Genomic DNA, 18,312 nt, shown 5'->3' with positions numbered 1-18,312 from the left:
GATGGATTTTTGGTCAAAATTGACTTTTCTCCCAAAAATGTGGTACATGTATGCTCAAGCAAAATCAGTCTGAAGTCGGCCATTTCTGTTTCAATATGATTGCATCAATCATGTGCATAAGCTACATTTTGCAGATAATCCCATTGAAATTGAAATTTACTGTCTGTTCGATTAGCTTTTAAAAGAATACCGTATTGTTTTTTTAAAGATATTTGAGTCTAAGTCATCAAAGAAAAGTGTTAGCACAGCCTTAGACCCAACATGGTTTATACATTTCCATTAGAAAGTGGAGACTCCAAGACCATCTGTAAAATGCAGTAGAAAACAATCTGCTGACAAGATTCTTCGTGTTTCAAAGAAACTCCATAACCCTCTATAAAACACAGCAGAAAGTAGAGACAATCTACTTCAGGTTTTGGAGAAACTCCATATAAAGCTTTCAATAGCCCATGAAACGCTATAGAAAGTGGAGACAATCTACTAAACAAGATTCTTCAGGTTTCGAAGAAACTCCATGACCCTCTATGATTAGAAAAAAGGCTAAAAATTTCCTACATTGTAAGTCTCATTGCAAGATTAAATGGGCTAAATAGTCCTTGTCATGTGGGACAGGATTAGAAAACAGCATACAAAGGAAGGTATGAGATATTAGGGATTATTTATTTCCTAGCCTCTTAACCACAGGGTTCGTTGGCTACAATAGCTATTCAAGACACAGGGTATGTAAGGGACAAACTGTGCATGAGATGTGTGTTCAAATGGCATTGTACTTTGTACAGGGTGTCCCAAAAATAAGAGGCCCCTCATTGCGCCCTCTTTTTCTCCTATTTCTGAAAAGTTGATCAAATATATTTTGGTTTTAAAAGAACTCTTGAGTCGTTAGCTTTAATAAACTAAAACAATTATATCCATCGGCTCACAACTTTTGAAGATATGCTCTTTTAAAGAAATGTACCCGTTTTTCACTCTGTCCAAGGAGAAGGTTTCACCACTTCAAAGATTGAATAGGAGTACACATACCATGCATGAATATCAAACATTCCTCAATGATAACTTTATAAAATAACTTTATTTATGGAATGGGCTTTATGAGCAATAGATTTTGTTAATAGTGTCATTAATTTGTGGGTAAATTGGATGCCGAATAAGAATTCTTTTGCTTTACTTGCAATTACTTATTTTTTCTTGATTATTTATGCCTTTTTGTTTTATTATGTTTCTTACTTTCTTACTTTGTAGTTTCTTGCTTTCTTTATTTACAACATAAGTCATTTCTCTTTTTAGGATAAAATGTAGCCCTAAAAGGCTGTTTGGTTTGTCTTTGGTTCTTCTGAAGTGAGTTTACTGTGCTGCTTTGCCCTCTACCTGGTTGCCTCCTTGGCGAATACAGGTTTCAGCCCTGGTCCCCATTACATCAATTGCGTTACGTACCATACTTGTGCGCCGGATACTTGTGAATGCATTCAGTAATACGTTTGCGAAGCTCTTGGATTTTGCCACAAAGGAAAAAAATCAAGTGGTGTGAGGTCTGGTGATCGTGCAGGCCACTCCACAGCATGAGCCATCCCAACCACTCTGTTTGCTATCCGTGGACAGAGTGAAAAACGGGTACTTTTATTCAAAAGGGCGTATCTTCAAAGGTTGTGAGCCGATTGAAATAATTGTTTTGGTTTATTAAAGCCAACGATTAAAGGTTTCTTTACATACCAAAATATATTTAATAAACTTTTCATAAGTAAGAGAAAAAGAGGGCGCAATGAGGGGCCTCTTTTTTTTTGACACCCTGTAGTTCACTTCGTGAACAAAAAGCTTGATAAGGGGAGGTCTCAGAATGAAAAAAGAGAGTCATGAGTGTGGTAATTCTCGCAGTGCAAGGTGTCCATACTTTGTGCATGTAGTGTGTTTTAATTACATTGATATCATTGTTTGCACAAAATCTCAGAAAAAAATAAGTTTTACATAGTGTCAGCATTTTGTTACATTCTGGATGAAACCATTTGTCAGAATTTTTTACAATATTTTTTTTTCAATATGTGACCAGCTCCAACAAAACCCGGAACAAGTCGCCAGACGTGTTTTTGAGTTATATAGGCCTTTAAAGATGACATTCCCATATTATTAAAAAGAGCTTTATTAAAATCAATAAATAGCAGTTGAACTATGATAATCCCTATTCAATCCTGTGTAAGGCAGGAAACCAAATATGTCACCTATTGTGTTCCTGGTTTTGTCAGAATGGGTCACATTATGTGCAGACACACTGGCTCACTCACTGGACACTTAGCAGCCACTTGTGAGCTCACCTTCGCTATACAAGGGTGTCACGATCAAAGAAATTGAGCTAAAATTCTGATTTCTACTAGTTGTATTTCATCTGTTCACCATACCATTATTATACACACCATAAATAGACGTCACTTGACTCAGGTACCTGCATAATTCTCACAGTAGACTCCCACAATGCAGTAATTGCTTTTAACGTGTCTCACAGCCAGCCCAGCCACTGGACATTGAATGATCGATGCATTTGATCTGGGTGAATTAGTTGAAGCAGACAGACCTAGCCTATATTCATGCAAGGTTTTCTTAAAAGGAGTTAATAAATAGGCCAGAAATCTGTTGTCTGGGTTCTAAAAGTCCGCATATGTCTAGCCAATTTATGCTGAACCAATTACAGTGTTCCCCTTATTGTAAAGTTGCTTCAATCAACAGTTGATGACTTCAAAACATTAATCGCCATAATGCTCTACAGGTGGCAGTGGGATGGAGTCTTGAAATGAAACCATAGAAATAGTAATAGTATTGGGAAAAAATTAGATCACACTCCTTTAAAGGTCCGTAACCCGATCCACAGCATCATCCCCCCGATTTTTTTCATTGTTGATGAGGTTTTAGTATCACATAATAGATACTATTTTTCTCATTACTATCCTGAAATTTGACGCTCCAAGTCAATGTATTTCCGGAGAAATCATGAAACACAGCGGCTTTTACAGGTATACCAGTTTGTAAACAATGGTAAATACTTTGAATTCTGGGCCGGGAATCATGAACGAAATAGCTCGTAATATCAGTCGCCTCAACAGCTACTTTGGTTTCGCGTCATACACATTCTGTGAAAAAAGCGAACCACACTAACTGCTGAGGAGACGCGTCTAGACTAGGCACCGGAGTTTCGCGCGATTTAAAACGGCAAAATGCGCGGCCGGTTTTTTATAAAGCGCGAAAATGCGCGATAATTCAAGTCAAAAAGCGCCGAAAATCGTTTTCCAGTATTTAAATTCACGATTATGACGATACACACGCATTCCGGTCTACACCTCATCAAATGTTGATTGTTAAAAAAAAATAAAAGTGCATTTTCGCCGTGATATTCCATCTCCATTTGCTATGATAATTTTTCTCATTTCTGTGTCAGTTTTGGTCCGAAACGTGGTCAAAAACAGGTGCAAAAACATGAGCAAAGTCTGTCAATCTTGAGCAATTTTCGTTCGTACTTTCACTTCCAGGTTCCGCATTTCTTTTTTTAAATTAACGTGATGTTGATGCTACAAAAACTAAAACACGCGCTACCACAAATAATACGAAAAAGTGGTTATCATTTGGATTTTGTCTTTAAAATTGCTTTTATTCATCGTAACAATAATACTAATAAAGGAAACCCAGATTATTTATGAGAAAATAAACTTAAAATATTAAAAATTGAATATTGTCAGATTGTGATAAATAATTAAATAAACATTAACTGCACGTGCTTGGTTGTAAACAAATCAATCGGGACTTCCCCACCATCAGGCCTGCGATCGTTCGGAAAGCATGCAAAAAGTGCACGATTTCCTGACGTTGCATTTACAAATATTGCAGAATTTACTTCAATTCTCAGCAGGTGGGTCAAAATTTTGGGGCTTTTATTATCTGGACGCAATGACGCACACTAACGGGAAGCCTGTTATGTTGTAAAAAGGTTATTATTGGTGAATTTACATTGAAAAGTAGTGTGTTTGGCAAAATTCTCAAAATTCACGATGGACCCCCAAAATCGCGATGGACCCCCAAAATCGTGATTTTTTGCGCTTTTTGCGCGATCGCGCGAAACTCCGGTGCCTAGTCTAGACGGTGTGCCGTATTTAATTATAAAATTTCCACGATGGGGGCAGCGGGCCGATTAGCTCAGTCGGTTAGCCTAAGCGCTTCATGTTTCTACCGAGAGGTAATCGGTTCAAAATCCGTGTCGGAATGTTTTTTTTTCCTCTCCATTTTTAACCCAAACTTTTTTATATTCATTTGAAATGTACATATTACAAGGGAAATATATTTTGTTTCCTTTTTTTCTGAAACGGTACGAAAAAAACAAATATTTTTCGTTCAATACGGGCCGGGCATTGATTGTACAGCATGTCAGCATTAAATTAAATCCATACTGAACGGAAATGGTTGTTGTTGCTTGCCTACCCAGAATGCAATTCACGTATACCAAGGTATTGGATTGCAAAGTTGGCTATTTATTCACATTTACGCCGAAAATGCTCTCGTTTTTTTTTTTTTTATTTTAAAGGGGACGATATTTGATATTATTATGTAATTTTAAAGACAATCCATATCCAAAACCAATAGGGTTACCCCCTTTAAAGACAAAAGGTATTATAATTGTAAACCCCTTCCAAGTCCTCACCTCGATGCATACCCGATTTCTGAATTCAGTTCAAAATTGATTGCAAACTCCACAGGGTGCAAACATTTGTATGATTCCTGATTTCAAGTTAGAATCATTTCTGAGCTCCCAATAAATATGTATAAGTCAATATACAGTATATTTTACTCTACATTAAAAAAAAAAAATCAATTTTGGGCTAAGTGAAAAAAGAGGTTAGTCTCAAAGCTTATGTGTGCGTTGCTGAGAGTATGCCACATTCATTTTTCTACCTGTAGGTTTTATTTCCATTTTATGAAAGACATGAAAGGGATCATATTTTCTACAACTTTCACCCAACTATACATGTACTGCTGACAAGTACAATAGATGTGTTGATAACAAAAAAACACTTCAAATGCTGATAAAGTATCAGTTTCTACATATAACATTCACACGGGATGAATATTTGTAATAAAACATCTTATTTTACAAAACAAAGCAAAAATGGAAAATGCAAACTACATTAAATTCCAGGCATTGAGACAAACCATTATATAGCCATACAAGCAATTTATTTTTATATTGTAAACATCACCTTTTATTGATCCAGATAGTGATAAAAAAATTTCACTTCAAATTAAAAAGTGAAATGCAGTAAAATTGCTCCCAAAAACAAAATGCATGGAATCAAACTAATTAATTTTTTAAGTCTATAATATATATATTGTAATCACAGAGGATTGTTAATCAGTAGCATTGAAAAGTTCTGGTGAGCCTGGCAGTTTGTGTGCTACGAAATAGCAAATGAGCTCAAATTGTGTAAAAAGGGCTGCAATTGACTTCCACACAGCTAAGCTGGCAATGCTGTTTAAATGACACTATGTGTCCATCGTATTAATGCATCCATAGATGACATAAAAGGAGTGTTCTAGTGTAATTAGAAAATGCTCTCATATTGTAATAATGTTCAGTCATTACATTATGTAGATAGTCGATAGATGTTCATCATTGTGATGATTATGGAGAAGTTGTGTAATTATGGTTAGCATTTTTACCTATTGTATGCTATATTCAGTAAAGAGCACAACACAATCATGTAACCAATTGTATGCTATCTTCGGTAGATAGCACCACACAATCATGTAGATAATGGTATGCTATCTTCAGTAGATTGTATGCTATCTACTGAAGATAGCATGCCATTAATTTGATGCGATCTACTGAAGATAGCATACCAGGAGTACCATTAATTAACTACATGATTGCTAATGGTATGCACTCTTCAGTAGACATCACCACACAATCCAGTAACCAATTGTTTGCTATCTTCAGTAGATAACATGACACAATCAAGTAGAAAATGGTATGCTATCTTCAGTAGATAGCACCACACAATCATGTAGCTACTGGTATGCTATCTTCAGTAGATCATACCACACAATCGTGTAGCTAATGGTATACTCTCCTCTGTTCAGTAGATAGCACCACACAATCATGTAGCTAATGTTGTGCTATCTTCAGTAGATAGCACAACATGGTCATGTAGCTAATAGTATGCTGTCTGCAGTAGATAGCACCAACAGTCATGTAGCTAATAGTTTGATATCTTTAGTAGATGGCACAACACGGTCGTCTAGCTAATTGTACTGGTGTGCTATCTTCATTTGATAGCACAACACGGTCATGTAGCTAATGATATGCTATCTTCAGTAGATAGCACAACTTGGTCATGTAGCTAATGATATGCTATCTTCAATAGATAGCACAACTTGGTCATGTAGCTAATGATATGCTATCTTCAGTAGATAGCACCACACAATCATGTAGCTAATGGTGTGCAATCTTCGGTAGATAGCATCACACAATTATGCCACCTATTGTATGCTATCTTCAGTAGATAGCACAACTTGGTCATGTAGCTAATAATTAATATGCTATCTTCAGTAGATAGCACCACACAATCATGTAGCTAATGGTATGCTATCTTCAGTAGATAGCATCATACTAATGATATGCTGGAAGATAGCACCACACAAGCGTACATGGTATGCTATCTTTAGTAGATAGCACAATAATGTTAAAAATGATACATGTACATTTGTATGCTATCATAGGTATCACATACATGTACTCATTGGCAGCTATCTTTTTTGATAACACTGTGCAGTAGATAGCACCACACAATCATGTAGCTACTGGTATGCTATCTTCAGTAGATCATACCACACAATCGTGTAGCTAATGGTATACTCTCCTCTGTTCAGTAGATAGCACCACACAATCATGTAGCTAATGGTGTGCTATCTTCAGTAGATAGCACAACATGGTCATGTAGCTAATAGTATGCTGTCTACAGTAGATAGCACCAACAGTCATGTAGCTAATAGTATGATATCTTTAGTAGATGGCACAACACGGTCGTCTAGCTAATTGTACTGGTGTGCTATCTTCATTTGATAGCACAACACGGTCATGTAGCTAATGATATGCTATCTTCAGTAGATAGCACAACTTGGTCATGTAGCTAATGATATGCTATCTTCAATAGATAGCACAACTTGGTCATGTAGCTAATGATATGCTATCTTCAGTAGATAGCACCACACAATCATGTAGCTAATGGTGTGCAATCTTCGGTAGATAGCATCACACAATTATGCCACCTATTGTATGCTATCTTCAGTAGATAGCACAACTTGGTCATGTAGCTAATAATTAATATGCTATCTTCAGTAGATAGCACCACACAATCATGTAGCTAATGGTATGCTATCTTCAGTAGATAGCATCATACTAATGATATGCTGGAAGATAGCACCACACAAGCGTACATGGTATGCTATCTTTAGTAGATAGCACAATAATGTTAAAATGATACATGTACATTTGTATGCTATCATAGGTATCACATACATGTACTCATTGGCAGCTATCTTTTTTGATAACACTGTGCAGTGATTTCAAGGTTGTCAAGCTTAGTAGTTTACTGTTTGCTACATTGCCCTGAACACTTAAAAGAAATTTTATACTAATTTGATTATCATGAATCGCTGTCATCTAAAGAGTGTCAAACATTTCAGAGTGTGAAATTATTTAGACTTTGAAATACATAATGTGTAAGGTGTATTTTGATTTAAAGAAATGTTCTGCTTGGAAAATAACTCAATTCATGTGGAAATGTGTCATGCTTGTTACAAAAAAAAAATATTGCAAGATGAACTGAATGGTGTATGTACATGTACATCGTGATGATTAAATAACAGTATGGTGCACTTCAGGGACCTCTCCAGAGAAGACCCAAACTATGCTGAAAGATTGCAGAGCAATGCATTGCTCCCAATTGCATGCGTAGACTTGTCACAAGTATTTGTGAAAAAATTGGCTTTAATAAATTTGTCTCGTTGTGTTTGATCAGAATATTGACTGGTTAAAAGTCTGACATCCATATAGTATTGACCCTTAAAACAGGTGGATTTGACACAATCAATAAACCCAGTGTGTGAAAAACATCTATCACAAGAATTTATGGGCAGTTTAGATTGTAATTTGTGACCAGATAATCAGTTTTATAATCCAAACATAATTTTTTTTGTAGCTTGTCCCTAGATTTGATCAATTTTAACAATACTGTTTTCTTTTCTTTTCTTTTCAAATTCACAGGATTACATTTTCACCAAGCCATACTTGAGACAACTCAAAGATGACAACAGAAGGCTACCGCCCATCCAATGAGAACGGTGCCCTCGGGCGAGATGATTTAGATGACACATTTGAGCAGGATCTGCGCAACATGCTTCGTGATGGTCCGTCCCTATCGGACACAATGGGCGGGTCACTGAGCCCAGGGGGTCAGTTCACGGGTATTGATCTGTCCAGTCCACAAAAGTCGCCAGCTGCGTCGCCAAATATTGTCTCCAACCCCGTACATTCAAATCCGAACGTAGGGAAGCCGATTGGCTGTAGGAAGCCGATTGGCTCGCGGGACAGGTAGACACTCAATTCAAACAATGTCATCGCTGTGATGTGTTTTTTTAGTACTTTTATCTTTTCAAATCACACAAAAACACAGAAAATCACATTAATTTAGTTTCTTTTTAATTTATTCAGTATTATTTATTTTACTAATACCTTCTGCTATTTTAGTTGCACCCTTAGTTATGCTTTAGATCATTTTATTTGAAACAGCAATGTTTTTTAGGTTAAAGTCTTTTTGCTTCTATAGAAATTGTCAAATACAGTAGATTTTATAAATGCCAGTTTGTTTATTCTTTGTACCTATGCACCTCATGATTAACTAACCAACAATTGTTATTCAAATATTTTTATTTAAGAATCTGGCAGTATTTTCAAATTTGTTTGTTGCATTACAAACCTTTGATAAATGTTTTTTACAAAATTCATTCAGTAAAACTAGAAATAAAACAAGAATTTAAGAAATTGTATTATTTTAACCTGTATACTAACCAAATCCCATCTTTTAACCAATACCCACATATTTCAACTGAAATAATTTCCCCCCTTTTAACATAGCTTACCTTTATGTTCATGATTTATTTTATTTTGCTTCCAAAAGGCTTCAGGGAAACAAATGACATTAATATTTGTTTTGACCATTATAAAGACATAATTTATCTAATCGTTTGAGGAAGAAATTCTGTCTCATCAAAATGGGGGAAAAACAGAAAAATAAATACATGTAGGAACACAAAAAGAAATAAAACTTAGTCATGAGGAAAATATTTGCTCTGTAGAACATGGCTGCTTAGGATGTAGAAACATAAAAAAGCAAACTGCTTAACAGACATATATGCATAGTATGCGGTTTTCAGTAATGCTCATAGGTGGCGCTTCTATGGACTGGACTAACATGCCATTACATATAAATCACTTCATTCATTGTTGATTATGATGTTTTGTAAATGTTATTGTGTATTCATCTCTATGTTACATCATTCATCTTATTATAAGTGTTATTATACATTGTTTTTCACCGGTTTCATGCACATTTGGGTGTTTTGCTGGGTAAACACTGGTACTGATGACTAAGGTTGCAGAATAGCCTGTTTTCTGTTTTGTTACTAGCTTATGCCCATTTTATACAAGCAAATGCTGCATTCTATTAAAAATTGCTATTGATCAGATGCATGTAGTGATTTTTTGTAGTGATTATAAAATTGCTACCAGCGTTCAGTTGTGCTAGCGATGTAGGTGTCAATAAGTCAACTGGTTGCAATTTGACGCTAGGGCATGCTAGCAACTTATGATCAATATATATCAGCAATCACTTTTCTGATAAGCGACGGAAAAAAAGTAACATGGCAAAAAATTACACTCGTTACGATTGCTTAGTATGATTCGGGCATTGGTGTCACTTGCACCATTATAATATATTGACATTGTTCAGTGATCACAGTTCCTTTGATAATACATAAAATATTACAGTGTCCATCGGTTGTGGGAACAAAAATGGCTGTTATTGGATGCAAAATAGTACATACATGTACATTGACTCCTGTTAATTAATTAGACACCTATGCTGGTATTAGTCAATTTGGAGTACATGAAGCCTGGCAGGAGACCAATATGTGCATGTAACCATGTGTTGCTAACACCTGTTTAAAGAATATGGATACCAGCACTAATTTCAACTGCTTTGCCATGTATATCTCACATTCGGTCTTATTTAACTTCTTTGGCAGTTGCAGGGATGATCCCTTATTGATAGATCCAGACTAGGTCTGTCAATGTTGGATCATCTGTGCACTTGCCAGATTATGGTTAAAGAAGATAATAGAAAAGAATGAGTTGAAAATTCCGGAAGTCTTCAGGAGTCTCCCAAGGGTAGTATTAAGTACTATGTTTGTGCGAACTGAACTTTCATTGACCTCAACAAGAATATGATGGAAAGATACATAATATACCTTTCCTAAACTATATGATTTGTGCTTGCTTGTGTACAAAAGCATGAAAGCACAATTTTGAATAATCAATCAATTTCAAAGTGGCATTCTCTTTCGAGGATAATGTCTGGATTATCTTAAATATCAAATTAAAGAAATTAACTATTTTTAAGTGAATTCCAGTGAGCTAAATTTTTTATTTTAGGGGGAAAATTGGAATCTAAAAATGCCAATCTGAACATACATGTGCTAACTGGTAAGAGTTACATGTAATAAGCAACATTTCCCCTCAGCCATAATCTTGTTAAGTCAATACTGAAGGTAGGTAATTGAGGTAGGTTGTTCACCATATGTATGTACAGTAAACATGATAATTAACCTATTTCACGTCCAAAAACAATTCTACTTCAAATTCAATTAGCACAGATGTTTGAAATACCGGTACTGTCGTACATTTTGAATAAAAATTTTCATACGGTGCCTGGTAAATTGGGACTGTTTTTAGATGTCGTTAAAACATTGCAATCAATGCTACTTCAACTTTGAGATGAGATGGCTGTGTGTAGTTCCTGCATATCGAGGTCTGTTATTATTTGCATTGTGATATTTCATTACACAGTTTAAATTTACACTTGGGTATTTGTCTCATGGGGGCATCCGTTTAATTAGGATGTCTCATACTTAGCTCGTTAATTTGATGAGCGGTTATTTGGATTGATACGTGCAGTTGATAAAATAGAATGTACGTCAGTATAGGGAGGGAAGCAAATGTAGAATATGGTTTAGCTGCATAAATACAGTGAACAACTTTGCCTGAATCTTCTCGTTATATATTGATACAGGTGTATGTGTGTTTGTAGTATATGTATGATGTATACTGTGACCTAAGTAACTTCAGGTCAATCTTGATTTTAAGCATTTACTTGCCAAGTCTGTCTGAATGTTCAAATAATGTGTAGCCAATTTAATTTATATCAGTATTTAGGATTAATTTGCAATATTTTCTATTATACTAATTAATTTAATAACTGTATTTTGCTGTTTCAAATTAAAATAAATTGATTCCTATTTCAACCATTTAAATCATATTTTCATGGAATTAATGTATGGCGCTAAATAGCTAATCCATGCTGAGCTACTTTTTTGTGTTTTTCTAAATGGGCTATTCCAGTTGAAATCCCATATACCCCCTGGAAGATAGGACCTTAATCTCCCACACAGGGAATATAGATTTCAACCCATTCAGGTAACCCCATTTTTATTTGCACTCCCTGTGTGAGAGATTAAGGTCATGTCTTTCATAGAGGGTGTATGGATTTCAACATGAATAGCCCAATACATGAAATTTATAGTATGTACTACAAATCAATTCGTATCCTTGCGAGTTATCTAGGCTAATCAGTATAATATTTGTTCAATCAGGCAGTTCAGAATAGGATGGTGAAATTCCAAACCACTCTCTAAAATGTCAGCAGTATACAAAATCTGTACATTGAGATTTCCTAAATTATTTCCACAATACCTGACTTTTTGTTTAGAACCTGAAAGAAAATAATATGCGTGTTTCATCCAAACCTAGTCCGGTTTTGTATTGAAAAAAAAGAAGAGCACAGTACATGAAAGGGGAACTGATATACGTGGGCAAATACTTAATCAATATTTCATGGTTTTCATCATGTGGGAATCATATTTTGGTTTCGTAACTTATGTTAAGTTAAAGCTCAAGAGCTGTTATCCACCCATTTATAATCTATAGAATTTTTGTCATTGTTCGATTCAAAACCAACAGTGAATTATCACAAAGGAATCACGCCCTAAAAACTTAAAAAGTCTCATTGGTTCTCAGCACATCATTAAACTTTACATCCCACAAGGTAGTTAAAAAATGCAAATGGTAAAAACTATCCTCTATGAGTATGATTCCAGTGAATCATGCATTCTTCGCATCATGATTGCTTGTTTATAGTGATGGTTGCTTACACAGCTTTTGTAGGGCACCAGGCAGTTAATTTAGAATTATTTGTTGAAGTATCTGATTTATAATATCTGATTATGTCGAATTGATAATTTATCTGAACAAAGGAGTTGCTGAATTTACTCTTTGAAAGTACATGTAGAATGCTGAATGTTATAATATGGCCACATCCTTGAAAGATAACATCATATTCTGCATACAGATAACACTGATAGCGATTGATAGAAATCGAGACAAGGCTTGTGAAGTGCACATTACTCGTAAACAAGATGATTAAATCAATGAAATATAAAGTGACTTAAAATTTTACCATTTCCGTATAGACGCTGAGTAGTGAGTACAGCTTGCACTTTCAGAATTTAATTAAAAAAAATATTGCAAAAACGTTTCTGGAAAGTAATATTTTGAACCATAGATACTTGTGTACATGAGACATGCTTGTGGATTATCGCATACAGACATAGTATTGGAACAAAAATGGGTTCTTGAAGCTAACATACAATTTTTGGGTTAAGTCCTTAGATTTTTGTACAGGTGTATGTATGTACAATTCCAAATCCATCTCAATGGTGTCTAGATATTGACATGGATTCATTGTAATCATCAGCATCACGCAGCAGCAGGTGGAATCTATATAGATTTGAGAGAGAGAAAGAAAGGAGCTTGAGACTTGAGATGAATTCAATAAAGCATGGCTGTGTAGTCCGTACTGCATAGCACAATTAAGGGACATATCCTCCTCCCTAAAGGCATTCAAACCAAATATCTCTTTCCATCTGACTTGGCAGCATAGATGTGTACAAGATTATATAGTCACATGTCAATCCCTGCATAAATGATAGATGTACGTACGAACAGTTAATGTCCTTTCAATGCTATTTGAAATGGTCACTTAACATAAACATACATTATATTATGATGATCAGATATTAGCACATGTACATACACACCTCACACCCCAACAAACATCCTTAACTGATGTCCCTAAACATCCCTTACATCCACACCCTACACACATTTTATATAAAAGAAAAAAAATCTAGATTTTGAAATGGGAACAAACAGGTGTTTTTATACTGCTTCTGATGTATACATGTATGTAAGTAGAATCATACACCTGTAGGAATGGTTACCACAGTTACTGCACATATACTGCACATGAATGTCTGATTTACTGTGCCACGGGTACGTATGTGCAAATAAGTTCAGATTGATCTCAATTTTAATCATGATTGTTTTTAATATGCACATTTGAGGAAAGCTGTAAAACAAATCAATAACTCAGTCCATGTGTATTTTCGTATGCAATGATGAGACAATGTTGAACATTAAAATAAAATCACCAAATTAGCCTACATCAGGGCCACTCAAAGAGGAAATATAGGGAGTCAAGTGAAGCAGTACCAATTTCCATTAACATCTGTCTGACTGTCATGACAGCTACAACGTACCTGGCACATCGGAACAGAACAGTTATTATGTTTCAATAAAAAACGCCCATCCGATTCAGCCGCTGTAAAAAAGCAACCTGTTTGAAATTTACAGAGCATGTATAGCATTGAGTTGTGAGCATACATGTATGTATGTGTACCGTCTCCATGCAATACCGGAGTCCCTTCATATAAAGTGAGCATTAAATTGACTAATAGCATGGCTTAAGTAGCTGCAATCCCATATTGTACAGCATTGTCTTAATTGAATTATGGAGCTAAAACCTGGTGAGTAGGTATTACTTTCATATTATTCTTAGGTTTTGTAATTAATTGAGGTCTTTTAATGCTCACTTCACTGTTAAGAATTATGAGGTAAAATTGACTTGATAAATCATATGTTAATGGCAATTATGATGGTGGTGATGATGATGATGGTGAATGATGATGATCATCATCATGATAATATGATGAATGATAAAGGATTGGGAAGAAGAGACCTGGTGGTAGTAATAAAGAAGAGGAGGAATTCATGATAGTGATGAAAATGATGAAGAAGAAAATGATGATGATAAGGTGATGGGAAATATGAGATTTGGTGGTGAAAGTAATAAAGAATCTAGATGATAGTGATGACAATGATGATGAAGAAGATGATGATGAAAACAAGAATAACGACTGGTGGCTATGGCAGCAATGATGTTGATAATGCCAGCAATGATGGCAGTCTCACAATTCATGAATTGAATTCTGAAACAAAAATACTCGGGAGAAAAAAAGGAGAAAAAACATTTCACAAGTTTCTGCTTTCTCTGTCTAGCCCATGAAATTTCAACACAAGACAGCCATTTTACATGCATGTGCCTTTTGCTCTCCTATGGCAATTTGGAATTTGAATTGCGCAGCTAGGTAGGCCCTAAAGTCGATCATCGTCATTCTGTTAACCCTTGTTGCGCTAAATGCCAACTGCGCAGGATACATCACAAAAATTCACATATTTTGGAAATGTTGAAATTATAAATATTTATTTCTTGTATACATATTGTGAAATTGTGCACAATTTCATGCATTCAAGTAAGGGCATGCCTACATGTAGTACTTATCGGGTCAGAATTTCATGAGACAGGTGTATAAAAGAAACCTATGTCTGTACCTAGAGCTGTGTATAAAGTATATTAACCTACTTGGTTGCTACTTGGGCTGTGTGGGTAATGCCTTGATTTATGTACGTACATGCATAATAAACGTTAAACAAACTCACTGTAGGTACCACTGTTAAATGTTTAACCTCTTCATGTACTGTGCTCTATTATATATCAGTGGCTAGCTGCAGGCTTTTATCAGTAGTTTAAAAAAATTGAATTTCTGGATTTTTTTATCTCATCCCTTTTAATTTGTCAACCATAGTTATAGGATTTTTACTGATATATCAGTCAGTGCAATCACATTGCACCTAACACAAATCTATTTTATTGTTTCGGTGATATTTGAAACGTATGTGCAAAATTGGGCCAAGCAAGATCGATCATGAGATTCTTGAATGTGAATAAAACTGAAAAGATAGAAATTCTAATACTGTTATGGATATATTGACTGTGTGTGCAGTATAGGAATATTAGATTTGTAGTTGTAAAGGTAACACGAGAGCCACATGAAATGTGGATAAACTATTTGATCATGTATTCAATGATATTTGATACACAAAAAATTGGGCCAATGCAAGATGGATCTTACGATTCTTGAATTTATGTATTAAAAATTGTGTTCCAGTATTGTGTACAAATTGTATTCAAACTAAATAAGCATACACATGTTAAAGTATGAAATTATACCTTACATGTAGATGAACTATTTTATCATCAGGCAGCCAGGTCTCAAATTTGTGTCTTTGGTTGCATATACACTTCAGACAGACTTGTGTTAAATTGCTTTTTTTTGTCTAGCAATCTTTATTGTGCCATTTTGTCACATATTTATCCGTTTATTTTATTATAGTGTTTTAAGTTTTGTCAAGTGATCTTTATCATGTCATTTTGATTGTTTATTGTATCATATAGTGCTTTTTTGTCATATGTATCATTTTGTCATTTATTATAAATACATGACTGTGGCTCCATGGTACTCATCCTTTAATAGAGCTCATGGTCACACCTTTTGTCTGCAAATATAATTCTCATTTCCATGAACCAGGTAATGCCAATACCAACCAGTCTTGATAACTTTAATATTTTTTTTTTTCAAAGTGCTGTATTTATGTAAAAACTTCAGACTGGTGATTTTCAGACCTAATTTTTATGGCATTTGGACTTTGGAGGGATTTTGTTTTCCCAAAAATAAAGAAATACATAGGAAATTGTGTCAGAACTTCATAGTTCAGACTAATAATTTCAGACCTAAAATTGAAGGCGAAATTTGTTTTCCCAAACAAAGAAATATCACAAATTTTGGCTATTTTTGTGGAAAATCTGGTTTATTGTATCTGGAAATGAAGATTTCTCGAAGCAGGCCTGCAAAAGCTAAAAAAGAGGATATAATAGTTTGTGTGATCATCTCATCACATTCATTCACCTTTCACCTGTTCATGTTATACTGGGTGACTCCACAAGAGAACAGGATCCCATCAATGTGCACTCTGGGAATGCAGATCAATGTGATCTCCGCACTGTAGTGATGTAACACACTTACAATAAACATGCTCTCAAAGTGATCATTTCCCAAATTCAGATCCAAGCTCCATGTTGACACTTGCTATTGATGCGGATTGATGCGGATCCAGCTGTCTTGTGGAGTCACCTAGGGTCATGTTTTGATTATACATCAACGGTTCAATGCAAGAAGGTTATAGAGTGCCTGTGTACTTGTAACAACCTCCTTGCATTGTGGAAGATGAGTGAGTGAGTGAGGGCAAACAGTTGCATCTACAGAAGCTACCTGTAGGCTTTCAGTTTCATAATGGTATGCTGTGTGTTCTTCTTGCGTATGTACAACACACACTGTACTGGGTTACAGAATTGTACAGTTACAAAAATCTGCCAAGTTAGTACTGGGTTACATCATACCAGTAGCAAGAACATGTAGTCATGTACTGGACCAATAAGGCAGAATACAAGTTCTTCACCTGACCTGTGCGACTGTGCGTTCAAACAATATAACAGAAATATAGACAGTGACTCCTCTTGCGAGATAACAAATTAGTTTCCCCTTGGTACATTTGGAATCTGGCAAATTAACCATGAAAATGCGTCGTCAGAAAGCCCCGGACTGATCCAATCATTCTGTCTCGGTTGCATCCAAGATTGCCCACATGTATACTGTGAAGCACTTAAAATGCATGTATTGGCTATTCTTCAAAAAACGTTTGTATTGAAAGTAAGTATTGAGAGACAAGAGTCACCGGTGTATGTAATTAAACAAATTATTTTGTACATCCTTATAAACAAGGCAGCTATGGGATAAACTTCAGAGTCCATCACTCACTCACTCATTCACCTGTACATTACTAACCTGTTCTAAAACAATGTAGTTTTATCCTGATTACAGCCATACAATATAGGTCAGTCTTGAACTAATCTCTCTTTATTAACTTATAGTGCACTCTTGTCTCTCTCTACCCTTCTCTTTTCTTTTGATGACATCCTTCTTTTGTCTACTCATGGTGTGGATTTTCTCCTGTACACAGATGATGGTGACCATCCAAGTAAGCTAACCATATTGAGCTATTCCAGTTGAATTCATCCACTCCCTATGGAAGCCATGACCTTAATATCTGACACAGGGGGTGTAGATTTCAAATGGAGTTACCCATTCAGGTAACCTCATTTGAAATTCATTTTCCCTCCTGTTTGGAAGATTAAGGTCATGTCTTCCATAGGTACATGGGTATCAACTGGAATAGCCCATTAAAAGAAGGTAGAATGATAAATTGATTTGTGTCTTATTTGTATACTATTTGTATACAATGTATAGCATCCAACTACATTGTAGCATTGCCATAGCTAGACATATGTTTTTAGTGCTAACTTTCCTACACATGCCCAAACATGCACAAGTGTCAGACACAAATCAGTTTCATCAATTCTTTTACAAAATAGTTGAATGTATTGTGAGGAATATTATTATTATTATTATCAAAAAATTAAGAAGATCAGACTTATTTATTTGCATTTTTCAATTGTAAATTATATCATGAGTGTCATATCATTCAATATTTTTCAGGTAACAGAACACTTAAGCCACAGAGTACTGAAGTGCCATGCCACTGAAACAGACTCTGGTCAGCACAGAGATAGACATGATAGACAGATAAGAATCCAAAATTTGTCAGTTTCTGATCCTTTACATTTTTTGAGTAGTGTATGATAGGGTGAAACAATT

General features: G+C 35.3%; 1 protein-coding gene across 2 annotated transcripts in view; it reads left to right on the top strand.

The window, feature by feature from the left end:
• Positions 1-18,312, top strand: part of LOC140161163 (arfaptin-2-like) — a 56,637-nt gene that overhangs the window by 11,110 nt on the left and 27,215 nt on the right. The window contains exons 2-3 of one of the 2 annotated variants that reach the window (XM_072184598.1): positions 8,294-8,481; positions 17,618-17,635. In XM_072184598.1, coding sequence (XP_072040699.1) covers positions 8,334-8,481; positions 17,618-17,635 — 166 coding nt within the window. In that variant the 5' untranslated portion in view covers positions 8,294-8,333. The remainder of the gene's footprint in view (positions 1-8,293; positions 8,482-17,617; positions 17,636-18,312) is intronic. The other variant, XM_072184600.1, reaches the window with a different exon arrangement.

Source organism: Amphiura filiformis, chromosome 9 (genome assembly GCF_039555335.1).
Source record: "Amphiura filiformis chromosome 9, Afil_fr2py, whole genome shotgun sequence".
In the NCBI taxonomy this organism is placed as follows: domain Eukaryota; kingdom Metazoa; phylum Echinodermata; class Ophiuroidea; order Amphilepidida; family Amphiuridae; genus Amphiura; species Amphiura filiformis.
The sequence above is the reverse complement of the archived record's forward strand: the minus strand, read 5'-3'. Positions and strand labels throughout refer to the sequence as shown.